Here is a 13,597-nt window from a genome sequence, read left to right as displayed (position 1 = left end):
TTTTTATTATTATACAATAGAAAATAACCATGACTACAATTTTATTGTGCACTGGACAGGGGGATGTCTAATAAATCTAGAAGAATACAATCTGCTTCTAAAATTGTTAAATCACTGGTTGCTCCTAAAAATCGGGTAGACAATTCCAAATCTTTTATCCTCAATAGCACTTTTGAACCTCTGGTGTATTTGCTAAAATGTTAAAACAATGAATTACAATTGCTACTTGTTAAGATAACAAGTATGGTTTGTAACTTACATAGAGTCTTGTTTGGGTCTTATGCACACACAATGAAATTTCCAACCAAAGTCGATGTATAGATCGTTACCGATAATTTGATAAATCGTTCCTACTACTTGTTTTCCTTGAGGATCTCCAAGCTATAATAAAAAGCATGATATATGAATGAAAGGAATAACACAGGTTATGGTCTATGGAATGTAATGAAATATTTGATATTTACGTCTATAAATTTAGAATGTCGAAGCAACGAGGCAAAAGTGCTATTTTTCAGAGTTTCCGATACGATTTCAGTTTCATCAGGGTGTTGAGATAACTGAGGAGTTTCCAACATATTAATGGATTCGGATTTTGTGTCATTAACATCATTTCCCTTCTTTTTCTTTACTACGTTTTCACTTAAATTGCCCTCTACGCAATAATTTCGCGTGGACAATGAGCTGGATGTTGGATGTGTATAAGTGAAACACATTTGCTTAACAATTCTTTGGTAACGTTGAATCTTATTCATGTTAGTAGAGAAGAAGCGCCTTTTCTCTGAAAACTACGTAGTAGGTTATGTTCCAATGATTGTCTCCTCTTAGATGTTGACTGTTCTTAAAGTTGGAGGCAGAACGTTGTCAATTTTTCCCGGTGACTTGAGATAGAAAATGTGAGTAACATTTTATGATTAACGTTATGTTGAAATAAATGGAAATAAACGATAGAAAGATTACAAATCGTTTCGTTAATTCACATTATCGATTATTTCACGTAGTAAAATTTGTTAAAACTCACTTGTAAGACGACAAAGTAAGTGGACTTTGTGTTTTCCAAATCTTCGATTAGATTTATACGTAAAAATGAAAGATGGAACTAGTTATTTTATTTGAAACAATGAAACGTAACTCGTAGAATAACATAGAAATTTAGTTGGAAATTTTGATCGGTAACCTAACCTTGTTAACTTATCGAAACGATATCAAAGTTAGTAAGTAGCAATGGAAATTCAGCTTAGACGATTCTTATTATAAATGTAGTTTAATGTCGCGTGTTGTAGAAAACGTCGCAATAATGAGCATGCATGGTACGCTGTTCAATATTATATCGAGAAATGTGTCTACATCAACGATGTGTAATCAAATAATAAAACTGACAAGATTAAGAGTTGTGGATAACAGCGAAATTGGAAAGCAAGCAATGATGGAGGGAAAACCACCACGATGTATTCATGTTTATAATAAAACAGGAATTGGTTACATAGGTAAGGTGGTGAATGAGAAGAAGAAACATTTACATAGATACGTAAATAGATTTTCATTGTTGTTGTTGAAAAATGTAGGGGACAGAGTGCTAGTTGCCATAAAAGGTGAGAAGAAAAAGGGCATACTGGTTGGTTTGAAACAACGACAAAATCCAAAAGTTCCAAAATACGACAGCAATAATGTAGTTCTGATAGACGATAACGGAGCACCTTTGGGTACTAGGATTCACGTTCCGATTCCTCATATCCTTCGAACGATAATGCAAAAAAATACACACAGCAAAGGCGCGGATTATACAAGATTATTAGCGATCGCAACAAAGTTTGTATAATTGGTATAAATCATTGTCATAATCATTTGCTACGAATGGTTATAAATTCGATAATACGCATGTTTATGTATAATTGTATGTATATAGAGTGCAGGGAAAATAAAGTATCTAAATGGTTATATGGTGTGTATCATTGATTCTAATATGAGACGGGAAGCGATCGAGATATTGATTACATGGGAAAAAGAGTAAAAATAATTAAAATGACTAAATAAGTAGTGTAATTAGGTGTGCCGGTGATTTAAGATTGGATTATCGATGAATTGAATTTGTAATAAGTAGACTGGACGAATGTGATTGGTACGACGAGACACCATACGTTTGTACGACCAATGATATTTGAAGCAGGACATAGGGAAATTTGATTAGACGGATAAAACTATCGAAGCTAGTAAGAAAATATGTAGAAGGTGTGGTTATAAAGGCTCTGATAAGTCGAATTGCCGTTGCATCCTTGTAGAAAAATAGGAATTTTAATATGGGCAAGTAGGGCGATAGAGGAAGTAAATAAATAGAAATGAAAATTGATGGATGTGCTTGGATAGGGATATTTGGGGGGAATGGGAAGTCTCGTGGTCTGAGCGGCAGTGGTTGCCTTTTACAAATGGCGGCTTAGGGAGATGCACGCTGTGCCGTTTAATCGCGTGATATTTCAGTGAGGATTTTTCTGTATATAGTAAATATAGAACGGTTTTACGTAGGGATTGAGAATTGGAGAGTACATTGTATCATCTTTAGAGGGGAAAGAAGGAAATAATTGAGTTTGGTAGGCATAAAATCGAAGAAAATGGGAAACGTATTAGCAGCCTCTGCACCTCCTCCACCATCGCCGCCACCTCCAATCTCGGGTTTATTGCCAAATTTAGAAAAACCGGATTCCTCTGTGGAATCACATACGTCGAATGGAACTTCCGATACTTTGGAAAATCCTGGTACAATCGAGGAACTAAATAAGAAGTGCAAAGGTATCTCTGCATTAATTGGATTCGTAATCACGTTACCGGCACTATTTCATACACATTTTTTCGTTTTCCTGTTTGACTGTATAGTCTGTTTCTTATCGGCTTATCTTTGGTGATAAATGTAAGAGTAACGGGACTGTAGTGTATACAGAAAGAATGCATAATTCTGATTGAACCGGATTTAAATGTATAGTTGTGTAATATGGAATATTAATGGAATGGCAGGTGTGTTCCCTACAAACTTTGAGGGTGCAAAACTGATGTTCAACAAAGGCCTTAGTCATCACTTTCAAATTTCACATACGATCAGTATGAGTTCCTTCACGCAGTCTGGATATAGGTAAGAGGTGAAGGAAAATAGAATACGGTTAGAGTAGAAAGAGAAGAGGAAGCACGAATGGTATTATTGTTTGAACATGTTTAGATTTGGAGCAACGTACGTCGGTACCCATCAGTTGGCACCTTCGGAAGCTTATCCGGTCCTACTAGGTGACATTGATCCAAGCGGAAATCTGAACGCTACTATCCTTCATCAGTTTGGTCAAAGAATAAAAGGGAAATTAGCGACTCAAGTACAGAAAAGTAAATTTACCGCTGTTCAAATGGTAACGGATTATCTAGGCGATGCTTATACAATCTCTATGGCTTTGGGTAATCCGGATGTACTAAACGGTTCTGGTAAGGGTGCGAGGTAAAGGTCGATGATATAAAACGTTGGAAACGATCGTGATAGGAAACAAATAATTTCGCAGGTCTTCTGGTAATGCATTACCTGCAAAGTATAACACCGTCTCTGGCGTTGGGTGGAGAACTGGCTTATCAGCGAGGCCCTGCCGTGCCAGGAGGTCAACTGGCTGTACTCTCAGCCGCTGGAAGGTATACGAACGGGGACTCGACGATTAGCGGTAGTTTAGGTGCGTAAGTGAGCGATTGGTCGAATGGAACGAGTGTGCGTACGAGTGAATAGTATTAGAAGGATTATTACGAGATGATAAATGTTGGAACAGGTTCAGCCGGGTGTCTGGTTTGTTTCCATCAGAAAGCAAGCCAACAATTACAAGTTGGTGTGGAATTGGAAATAAATTGCAAACTACAGGAATCGACTGGAACTATTGCGTATCAAATTGATTTACCCAAGGCCGATTTAGTATTCAAAGGTATGGGGGGTGGGGAAGAGGGACGGGAATGAAGGAAGGAATCGAAGGAATTTGCGTATACAATACTGGTCTGGATATTTCGTCGCTTTGTTTAATTGTCGTTTTAATTCTAGGAAGCGTAGATACAAATTGGACAGTGGCTGCTGTTTTGGAAAAGAAATTGCAACCATTACCGTTTACGTTTGCGTTAAGTGGTATGATAAATCATGATAAACAACAGTTTAGGCTGGGCTGTGGTTTGATAATTGGTTAAGGGTAGAACGTAGTCTAGTACGGGTCACGTACGTAATCTAGCCAAATGACGAGAAGGAAAGCAACGGAGTATCACGACTTTTCTGTGGGTACTGTTGAAGAGAAGCTTGTAACTAATATCGACAATACCGATACCGATACCGATACCGATACCGACTCCCTTCTGTTTGTTGATTACCTCATCCGCTCACCATCGTGTTTATAAGATCGTTTTGTTTGTTTATTTTTTATTAAAGAAACACCGTACCAACAGGTCTTTCCGAATGTGTATATTCTTTTAGTATCTAAGGCGTTAATTGTTCTTTTGTGCATAATAAGTATTGGTCGATGAACGGATTAAATTGTGGAATGGTAGCGCGACAGTTGCGGCTTTTGCATAGTTTTCGATTTCCACTACGTATCGAGGAATTCTGATCGATCCTGACCCCCGTCCGCCAGCCAACCCTCCGTTCAACAGGTGTACAGGGATGAGCACGTGTTGCGTGTTGCGAGCACGCAGCGCGGAAGACGTTGGATCGATTCGCAACGAAGCGTCGTTTGTGCCGGTAATGAGAAGAAATACACCGAAAACGGATAATAAGATTCGAATCGATCGCGGGCTACAGTCGAATAAAACAGGAATAAAAAAATTCAATGAGAAAATCGTGTTGGACGTTGTTTATTTGTTTGTTCACCAGCTGTGTTCACCTCTTTCTGTGGTTGAAATGTCCGCGATATTTGATTCTTTTTGAAAGGCTGCCAATGTGCAACCGATGAAGGCGTGATTTGCGTTCCTTTAGCAGAATTCTCTCACATCTCGTTTCTTACGAACGTCGAATGTGAAAGTGACGAATTTGGTTTATCTGGTGAGATGTAACACCGTTTTCATGCTGATATAAAGTTGTCTATTATCAATTGATTGGTATAGTCGGGCTGATGCAAATACTACATATGTATATGTACGTATGTATGTATAATATATGTATACGAAGAAGAGCCGCGCGCGTGTATCATTGAACGACGTCGACCTTTGACCGACTCTCTTGAATCGGCCATCTTTATTTTCAGCTGTTAACCACGAGTTACGGGTATTTTCAGGTTGCGTAAAAAAAGAAATGACGGTACGAGAGTAGGGTAATCGTGTGCCGGCTGACCGATGCAGTAAAAGTTAAAATATGAAGGGGAAAAATGAGGTATGATAACCGAAAGAATAAGCAAGCGATCAGCGGAAAAGTCGTTAAGAGAGGTACAACATATTGGCAACGCGAACTGAACCGTAAACTGCCGTGTTGTACGGTAGAGAGTGGGCTATCGTCGTATGGTAAACATAATATAAGATGGATCGATTGTGTGTGAACGGATGAGGAATGAATGAAGACGGTTGTCCTTGAGTACCGGTTGACCGTGCAAAGTGATCGATTGATTCGGCGGCGGTGTAAGTATTTACGTAGGTATGTAAAAGAAAGGCGATATCGGCGTGTAAATGATTGGAGGTAACGACTTTTCTATGTGGTTGTTGCTCGCTTGTAACGATGTATCGAAGAATCGAAGCGCAGGTTTTCGGGTGACAAAACAAATCGGGTGAATCATTCGGGATTTGAGGATTTCACGAATTCGTCATCGTAACTTCCCTTTGTTCATGCTTATTTTTCACGCGGTTTTCACGAGTGCAGGTAATTTGTTTGACTGTTTACCGTGTGAAAACGGCTAATCCGGACGAGAGGAGAAGCACGTGAGTCATCCTGAGGGTAGATGAGAGGGCGTCGAACAGATTTTGTACACCGATAATCGCTCGGGACGTTAGCCGTTTCGTGTCACTATTATTACTCGGAATGCATCATCGTGTTTGTAGAAGCGGAAATGTTTGCGCGTTGTACCTAGGAGGTATCGCGCGATAGAAGGTGAAAAACGCATCGATGACGATGTTCTCAATTGTTCTCTGCGGCGCGACATGACATGACATGACATGACGAGTCCCGACATTAGCACGACCTGGCTAATAGTTGGGATTGACGAGGATGTAAAGCGCCGTGACAAAGGATAAGAAGATTCTATTGAAAGAGGAGAATCGGATTGCAGGCATGAATCGCGGGGATCCACATCGAAGCGATCAAGCGAACGCGGCGTCGCACGGTGTGCGCGCAGTTTTCCTCGGTGCTATTCGCGGTACCCCCACCGTGTGGAACGCGAGCGAGGCGCTCGCAAGGGGAACCGAGACTCCCCTGTGTTTAATCAACGGTTTGCGTAGGTGAGTTTTCGCGTGGCTTAACCTCTTCCTCGTCCCCCCCTTTTTATTCAAGAAAATTTCCTCATTGTCCATTTTTTTTCCTACAAACTTGGGGCTCGACTCGTCCCGATCGGTCTCGACCCGTCTCGACCCACCTCCACGCGCTCCAATCCGATTCGATCGGATAGTACTTGTTCGACTCGATTCAATTCCACTCGATCTGATTCGACCGTCCACCAAGCCAAGTCTCTCTCTCTCTCTTTCTGTAACACTCTCAGTAGAATTCTAACTCTTTCCGTCGACTTGATTCTCGACTGGTTCACTGGTTCTCCTCTATGTGCATAATACACATCAGCCTTGCTTCCGATCTTGGAGCGTCGATGAACGCGTGCACGATTCTAATCGGCAAAAGGAATTTCTAGTGGTGAATCGTAGTTTTTCGTTGGTTGGTCGGTTGGTCGGCTGGCCGGCTGGCGAATAGAAAGTGTTTGGTGCGTCGCAAGTACATAATTGTTTGGTGGTGCACGTTTGTTTTACGGGAAAAGGAAGAAACCGCGGCGTGACCGCGCACAAGTCGGTTAATTAGCCTAGCTAGAGCGAGTGCATACGTGCGAAAGGAAGGAAGAAGAGAAGATCGGAGGAGTCGGCGACGGAACGCGACGGAACGCGACGGAACGCGACGGAACGCGGCGGAACATACGGCGAACGAGAGGAGTATGACGAAGAGCAGAAGAAACGAGGATAAAATCCGGCAGGAAATGACGAAACATCGACAGGACGAATACGGTGAGCGATTTCGCGATACGTGGCGAATTTGACGTGTGGTATATATTCGAATCGCGATCGCGGGATAGAGACGGGTTCCGTTTTCAGAAAACGTCGAAGCGATCGAATCGGTTAAGAACGGGGTCCGCGAGTCACTGGAAACCGTCGGTCGATCGTGGGGGATGTATATACGTTGGATGCCAGAGTGATAATTCTACTAGGGGCCACACGATAACATGTTTTACGCGTTCGTAGTTGTCGTCGGTGCATTCGTGAATCTCTCGCCTTAGGTTCGAAACTTGACTCGACTCGACTCGACTCGGCTCGGCCGATTTCTCTTAGTCCCGCGCTACTCTTAGCCCCTCTCTCTCTCTCTCTCTCTCTCTCTCTCTATGTATTCGTCGTCGACGTCGATGCGAGGTTGAACCAGAGAACGGACGATGAAACACACGATGTAAGCTAACAGCCGCTGCGTTATGATTCAGAGAGGTCTGCTCTATCGACGAAACGTTTGTTTGCGTTATTTCTTCGGTCCGTCTAGGTCTGGTCGAGAACCCTCCCCCATTCTTGTCCGGCCGTGCCGTTTACGATTTCACCGATTGCACGTTCGCATGCGATTCTGAAGTTACAGTTGGTGCAACGAAACTGTTCTTCCTTGACGCGAGATGTAATTTTTGAGCGTAAAACTGGTGAACACACTCGGTTTCTACGCGAGTCCAGGGTCCAAGTCCAGTCCCGTTATCGGAGTTTTTCTACCATCCGACGTCGTACGGATATGTTGCGTGGTCACGGGTCAACGTACGCAACAATAGCAGCTAGATATTAGCGTTGTTTGCGTTGAAAAACGTTGGAGTTGGCCGTTCCCATGGGATGGATCGATGGTGAAAACGCGAATCCGCTCGAATTGCCCGCGTTACTCACTGTTACCGGTGTTTGCTGGCACACAGGTAGATAAACGGAAAGGGAGGAGGAGGAGGAGGAGGAGGAGGAGGAGGAGGAAGAGGAGGAGGATGCGCCGTATCATGGATGCTCGTAAAATGGCCGCTACGGTGAAACGCCGCGAATGGTTCGCCGTTAGGTGGTCACTGAAAAGAATTCCTTTCTCTCGACTCGCTCCGCCTTCCTTCCTCCCGGTGGATAAATTCGATGCAGCAGCCCTTCGAATCGCCCTTCACCAACCGTAGCTGTCCGGCATGCGCGAATCTTGAACGTTCTTTTCGAGGATACGTTAGAATGCGCGAGATCAACGGGAATAGGCGCATACGTATGTAGAATATATTGGAGTGGATCGATCGTGCGATCCAAGTTTCGCGTCCCTCCTTTTGCCGGCGCGGTCAGGCAAACTATAATAGCGCGGCGACCACCACCTGCCCCGCGTAACCGTGTTATTTACGATCCGTCCGATTGCCTATTGTTTTCTAGTTTCTCGAAACGGTCCGCGGTCGGTTAAAAATCGTAACTGGCGCACGATCGCCAGAGATTTCATCTCGGACTGTGTTCTCGTTGTTGGTTGGTTCGGAGGTAAAAAGTTTGGTGATCGCAAGGAGAATCGGTTCGTTTATTTTTCGTCGATTCGAACAGGTACATGCATGAATAGCTGTATGTATATGTACGAGCAAGTCTAACACGCAAGCGACGTGGTGCGTCAGCGGCACGTTGCACGTTGCACGTTGCACGTTGCACGTTGCACGTTCAAGGTTTCTACTCGTGTTGGTGGAGGGAAGGTAGGAAGGGAGGTGCGTATGCAAACGGTACGACGAGTTAGCTAAAGAATCGTCGCGTCGTCTGTCGGAACGGGAGAACGAGGGAATAAACTTTTGGCAGGAAAAGGGTTACCGGTGATCATGGCCTCGTCATCCACGATACGATATACGAGACTGGGCTCCGCTTCCGTGCAAGACGGAGGAACGGTGGGTGGTGTTGTATCGGCCGGTGTACCAGCCACCACGATACCGGTTATCTCGCGATACACCGGCGCTCGGTGAAGAAACATTTGCCTCTGTCCTACCAGCCGTCTTATTCCAGCTTAGTCTAGTCCAGATCTCCACGAGCGAGCGAATGGAACGCGCGGGCACATATGTACATGGGTAGAAAGTTACATAGGATCGATCGAATCTGCTAGTGTTGTCTCTCTTTTCACTTTCTTTCCCCCTGGTCGATCTGAGGATGTTGTATCTGCCGCGTGTTCTCTGCCCTGTAATGTCTGTGTCTGGTGGGGTATTTTTTGAGTGCCGGTGACGAAGCAGCGTGTTTAAGTTTGGGGTACGTTCGCGTTTCTCGTCGATGTATTCGGGAAAGTGATTTATGGGAAGGAGGATCACGGTGCGAGTAAGTTGGGAGCCACTGACGGTGTGCAACTACTCCAGATAAGGTATCGGCCGACCGCCGGTCCGCGATAACGCTTCGCAGCATGACCCAACGTAACGCGCATCGTTCTGCTTAGCCTCGTTTCCTCCTCCCTTGTCCGTCTTACGAGTCGCGTTTACTTTCCGCCGCGTCCACCGCCGCCGCCGCCGCCGTTGCCGTTGCCGTCCCTCGCCGTCCCTCGCCGTCCCTCGCACTTCCCTTCCATTCCCTTCCCTTCCCGTTCTGACCCTTTCTATTCTTTGTACCTTCTCGGGACTCTTCGTTCCACTTCGTACACACGCACGCACGCACGCACGCACGCACGTTTCACTCGAGGAACGAGGCGAGCATCGTATCGCGTCCCCTACTCCTCCACTTGACTCCTGCGAGTTATGCCCCTAAAATTCCTACTCATTCCCCTTTTTAATTGATTCCCTGTCGCATGCGAACGATCCTAGTCGTTGGGGCGAATGCCTCGAAATATGACTTAACGACAAGATTGAGAACCCACGAGTGTTCGGCCGACATTACCGGCTGCATTATCGAATTGTCCTCGAACGCGAATGTCCACTATCGACGACATTGCCTTTTAGCTGACGGGTTTAAGTATCGGTTACGCGTCGAAAACGTTTCGAAAAGATCGTACAGGGAAGTAGGGATGGCGGTAGGGGGTTGGTTACCGTGATGCAAGGGACGGCAGAGGGTACGTAGGGTGCGAGGGAGGAGAAGAGGGGGTAACCGGCGCGGCGTGACGGCTTGAGGAGCGCGAACGACAAGGAGGATCCTCGTGGCGATAGAAACGATAGAGGCGATAGAGGTGATAGAAACGCCTACGTATACCGAGTGTCGGAGACGTAGCATAACTCTCGGTGATATGGTAATCTCTCACGGACAGAGATTAGCCAAGGACGCGCAGATAAACCGCGACATTGTTAGCATTCTTTTCTCTCTCCGTTCCTCTTTTGCCATCTCCTCCTCTTCTTCTTCTTCTGCTTCTTCTTCTTCTTCTTCTTCTGCTTATCCTCCTTCTCTTCCTTTACGGGTTGCGCTTGTTTGGCGCCAAGCTGTTGGGTGATTAGGATCGATCGACTGAATGATTTTGTAAGAGGGAAAAGCATCGTTGTTGTATCGTAGAACGGCGCGACGACGGTGGAAGAGGAGGAGGAGGAGGACTTTCTCCGTGAAGAATACGGCGAGGCCACCTGCGGCCACGTTTATAGGGGTGCGCTCATTCGAGTCCTTTACAAACGCAGTTCTTTTTTTTCTGTCGCGTTTAAGGAGCAGACAGCTGAACAATCCGCACGAAGCACAGGCGGACGTGTGCGTTGGTAATCGAGACACGGAACCGCCGTCGACGTTGGACGACTAGTGATAAGAGGGAAAAAAGTCGGTTATTTTCCCATGCGAGTTAGAAAACGGGACGGGACGGAAACAGAAAGTTGGGGTCAAAGTTGGAACTAAATATATACCAAGTACCTATACATATAGTCGGTGTGTCGTTTCGTATGGTTGGCAGGTTTGCCGTTTCGTCCCGTGTAACGCATGCGGGCCGTTATCGTTGGAAACGTGGCGGCGATTGGGCCGAACGCGGTGCCACGGGGCAACCTTTGCTCGTGTCTTGGAACGTTCCTGCTCACCGCCGCGGCGTCTCTGGTTTTCCCGCGGGGAAATGTTTGCCTCGCCTCGAGTCGCGAGTCCCTCAGGAACGCGAACACCGCCCCGAAAACGCCCCCGTCGTGCGCGCGACCGGTTATCTCCGCGTGCCAGACGCGAGATCGGTTCAACGTTCCACGCGTGCGTCCCGAGTCGTCCGCCCTCGAACGTGCATAGCTCGATGCTATCTCCGATTCTCCATTTCCGCTTTTCTCTCCCGGCACCTCCTTCTCCTACTCGAGAGGATCCTAGAAGAAATGGGAGGAACCGTGCTCGATCGCGTCTCCTTGTTGTGTCGCGATACTAAAGTGCACGGCGAGCTAATGCCATCTGTGACTCACGGTTCGAACGACTCCAACTATATGTATACATAGACTCCGATTAAAGTTGTACTCGAAATACCGGGAAAAGGGAAAGAATTACGATTGCTCGGAGAATTGGAAATGAATCTCTCGGCGAGAGATTGTAAAGGATAGAGGATAGTATTGGTAAACGGGTAATCCGGTGCAAGGAAACGGAGCCGTAAAATAATAACGAGGCAAATATTTGTAGTCGTCCTTTCGAAGCGGCTAGCTGGTCGTTTGGTGAAAAAAAATTGTGCGCGCGACCACACGCACCCGTACTCCATAGCTGCGGAGAGCCCCGTTCGTCTCTCTCCCTCCCGCTGCCGATCCGCAAGGACAAGGAGGGGAAGAAGAGAGTGAGAGGGTACTCTGGTGTCCATCGGTTAATCCCGATGGGATTCCCAAAGGCCGATCTGCGCTTCGCTCGCGTGTTTCCTCGTTGTTTAGCTTACGTACAATTAGTTAGCTAGCACGTAACGAGAGAATTTTCGGACGGAGGAAAATCGGAGAAGGGAACTGAAGATCCGATTTCCCTCTTTCTTCCTCCGAGAGTGTTGCACGAGTTGGCGCGCCTTTTCTTCCTTTTCCCTTAACAAACGTAGATTTTGTTATCGCTCGGGGACAGGAGTCCGGCAACGAAACCGGATGTCCGCCCGCGCGCAGGATGTGACGTCAGACGCAGTGCTGCTCGATGGCAGGCCAGCGAATACCGTAAACCTGCCTGCCCGTCCCCCTGCCCCCTTCTGCTTGCGCTTGTGCTTGCGCTTGCCCGCTTTGCTTGCTTGCTTTGCCTGCCTGTTTGCCTGCTACGCAAACAATTTTCGCCCATCGCCCACTCTCTTTCTTCTTCTCTTTTCCTTCCTATTACAATTATTATTATCTTACAGTTATATTAAGCGTAAGAGATGGAATAAACGGTAAGAAGAGGAGAGAGAGGATCGCGACACTTTGGTGTTAATCTTTCGGCTCGAAACCTTAAACAGCGGGGCCTCGTTTGCAGAAAAACAAAGGAGGGAAGGAAAGGTGTTTCTTTGCGGTGCGGTGCTCCAGTTCCCTCCCTCCTTTGCCCTTTTCGAAAAGCCGTTTATTTGTTTATCTTGCCGGATATGGGATTGCTTCAACTATAACCGCTAAGACGAGAACCTTTACATCCGTTACAACAATTACGTTTATCCTCTCTCTCTCTCTCTCTCTCTCTCTCTCTCTCTCTCTCTTGGTTTCCTATTTCCGACGTATCGTAATTGCTCAATTGCTCGAGCACACGGTGGTGTCGATACAATTGAGAATCCTTCAGATTTCGTTTTATCTTGGAACCTTTCGGTTCTCTCTGTGTGTGTGTTGTAATAAAAAACAGAGAGAAGCGGAGAAGAAACGGGGAGCGAACGTAGCGTTGTATCGAGCTAACCTAATAACCATCTCTCATCCACAGCTGCGTGCGGAGGCTAGAAAATTAACTCGAAAATCCTCTCGACTTAATACCCCATTACGGCCTCGATGTGAATATAGTGGGGCACCGCTCACGACCTCCGACCTTTCGACGACTGATTTATTACCGTTTCGTTTCTTCACGCATTTCTCTCCCTCCCTGCCCCTTTCTCGCGTATACATCTCTTGGAATTCTCGGTGGAATGTTCGGCTGGATGAAACGTCTCAACTAGATCGCAAAGAAAAATCCTCCTTGCCAACTATTTTTCCGGACGAACGACTTATCGGTATTGTCCCTCCGGATGGAAACTATCCTTTACGAGTAACGACGATCGTCCAATTTCGTCGTCGAAGGTTTCTTAAACGTTACCACTTGCCGCTGCTCGCGGCTTATCTAACCGTTGCGTAACAATAGTATTCGTATTCGCGCCAGTAACGACTAGTTCCGACGTTAAAGTCGAAGCTGTAAGAAACTGGTTCGATCGAAGGATTATATGTATGTATATGTATTTGGGAAGGATGTTATATTTATGCACACATATTCTCGATCAAGTTGCAACTATTTATAAATATAAATAAATACATAGGTCGAGGGGGGTGATGGCGTTTAACCGTAGACCGGTTGGAACTCGAGAAGGAAAATGTAAGGACGAGAGCGTGCGCTAGTCTAG

General features: G+C 45.8%; 4 protein-coding genes across 6 annotated transcripts in view; 3 read left to right on the top strand and 1 right to left on the bottom strand.

Annotated features, from left to right (window-relative positions):
- Window positions 1–41: 41 nt before the first annotated feature.
- Window positions 42–1,091, bottom strand: LOC108571911 (28S ribosomal protein S28, mitochondrial). The gene is made up of 4 exons (XM_017934072.1): window positions 1,019–1,091; window positions 465–785; window positions 260–381; window positions 42–192 (listed from the first exon to the last, which is right to left on the bottom strand). The coding sequence occupies exons 2-4, from the start codon at window positions 750–752 to the stop codon at window positions 42–44; spliced, it is 561 nt and encodes a 186-aa protein (XP_017789561.1). The 5' UTR covers window positions 753–785; window positions 1,019–1,091.
- Window positions 752–1,907, top strand: LOC108572535 (39S ribosomal protein L14, mitochondrial). Of its 3 annotated transcripts, none has more exons than XM_017934790.1 (3): window positions 752–893; window positions 1,281–1,484; window positions 1,563–1,816. In XM_017934790.1, exons 2-3 carry the CDS (start codon window positions 1,295–1,297, stop codon window positions 1,814–1,816), a joined length of 444 nt encoding a protein of 147 aa, XP_017790279.1. In that variant the 5' UTR covers window positions 752–893; window positions 1,281–1,294. The 3 variants fall into 3 exon arrangements, with proteins under 3 accessions (XP_017790279.1, XP_017790288.1, XP_017790297.1); XM_017934799.1 differs by lacking the exon at window positions 752–893 and adding an exon at window positions 998–1,033; XM_017934808.1 differs by lacking the exon at window positions 752–893 and having other exon boundaries at window positions 1,295–1,484; window positions 1,563–1,907.
- A 226-nt stretch (window positions 1,908–2,133) lies between these two features.
- LOC108572524 (mitochondrial import receptor subunit TOM40 homolog 1) lies at window positions 2,134–4,621 on the top strand. The gene is made up of 6 exons (XM_017934779.1): window positions 2,134–2,781; window positions 3,004–3,118; window positions 3,203–3,456; window positions 3,531–3,692; window positions 3,786–3,935; window positions 4,049–4,621. Exons 1-6 carry the CDS (start codon window positions 2,604–2,606, stop codon window positions 4,186–4,188), a joined length of 999 nt encoding a protein of 332 aa, XP_017790268.1. The 5' UTR covers window positions 2,134–2,603; the 3' UTR covers window positions 4,189–4,621.
- A 2,117-nt stretch (window positions 4,622–6,738) lies between these two features.
- Window positions 6,739–13,597, top strand: part of LOC108572513 (filaggrin-like) — a 23,777-nt gene continuing 16,918 nt past the window's right edge. Inside the window, exon 1 of the mRNA XM_017934768.1 lies at window positions 6,739–7,179. Within this exon, the coding sequence (XP_017790257.1) occupies window positions 7,110–7,179 (70 nt within the window). The 5' untranslated portion in view covers window positions 6,739–7,109. The remainder of the gene's footprint in view (window positions 7,180–13,597) is intronic.

The sequence above is a fragment of the Habropoda laboriosa genome, unplaced genomic scaffold (assembly GCF_001263275.1).
Source record: "Habropoda laboriosa isolate 0110345459 unplaced genomic scaffold, ASM126327v1 scaffold34, whole genome shotgun sequence".
Taxonomy (NCBI): Eukaryota; Metazoa; Arthropoda; class Insecta; order Hymenoptera; family Apidae; genus Habropoda; species Habropoda laboriosa.
Note: the sequence above shows the minus strand (reverse complement) of the source record. Positions and strands in the feature narration are given on the sequence as shown.

Excerpts from the sequence above, each read along its gene's own strand:
- LOC108571911 (XM_017934072.1), bottom strand. The coding sequence starts at position 752 with ATGAATAAGATTCAACGTTACCAAAGAATTGTTAAGCAAATGTGTTTC. Across the intron at positions 382-464 it reads GACATTCTAAATTTATAGAC|CTTGGAGATCCTCAAGGAAA; the intron begins GTAAATATCAAA and ends TTTTTATTATAG. Across the intron at positions 193-259 it reads AGACCCAAACAAGACTCTAT|CAAATACACCAGAGGTTCAA; the intron begins GTAAGTTACAAA and ends TTAACATTTTAG.
- LOC108572535 (XM_017934808.1), top strand. The coding sequence starts at position 1,295 with ATGAGCATGCATGGTACGCTGTTCAATATTATATCGAGAAATGTGTCT. Across the intron at positions 1,485-1,562 it reads AACAGGAATTGGTTACATAG|GGGACAGAGTGCTAGTTGCC; the intron begins GTAAGGTGGTGA and ends TGAAAAATGTAG.
- LOC108572524 (XM_017934779.1), top strand. The coding sequence starts at position 2,604 with ATGGGAAACGTATTAGCAGCCTCTGCACCTCCTCCACCATCGCCGCCA. Across the intron at positions 2,782-3,003 it reads ACTAAATAAGAAGTGCAAAG|GTGTGTTCCCTACAAACTTT; the intron begins GTATCTCTGCAT and ends ATGGAATGGCAG. Across the intron at positions 3,457-3,530 it reads GGATGTACTAAACGGTTCTG|GTCTTCTGGTAATGCATTAC; the intron begins GTAAGGGTGCGA and ends ATAATTTCGCAG.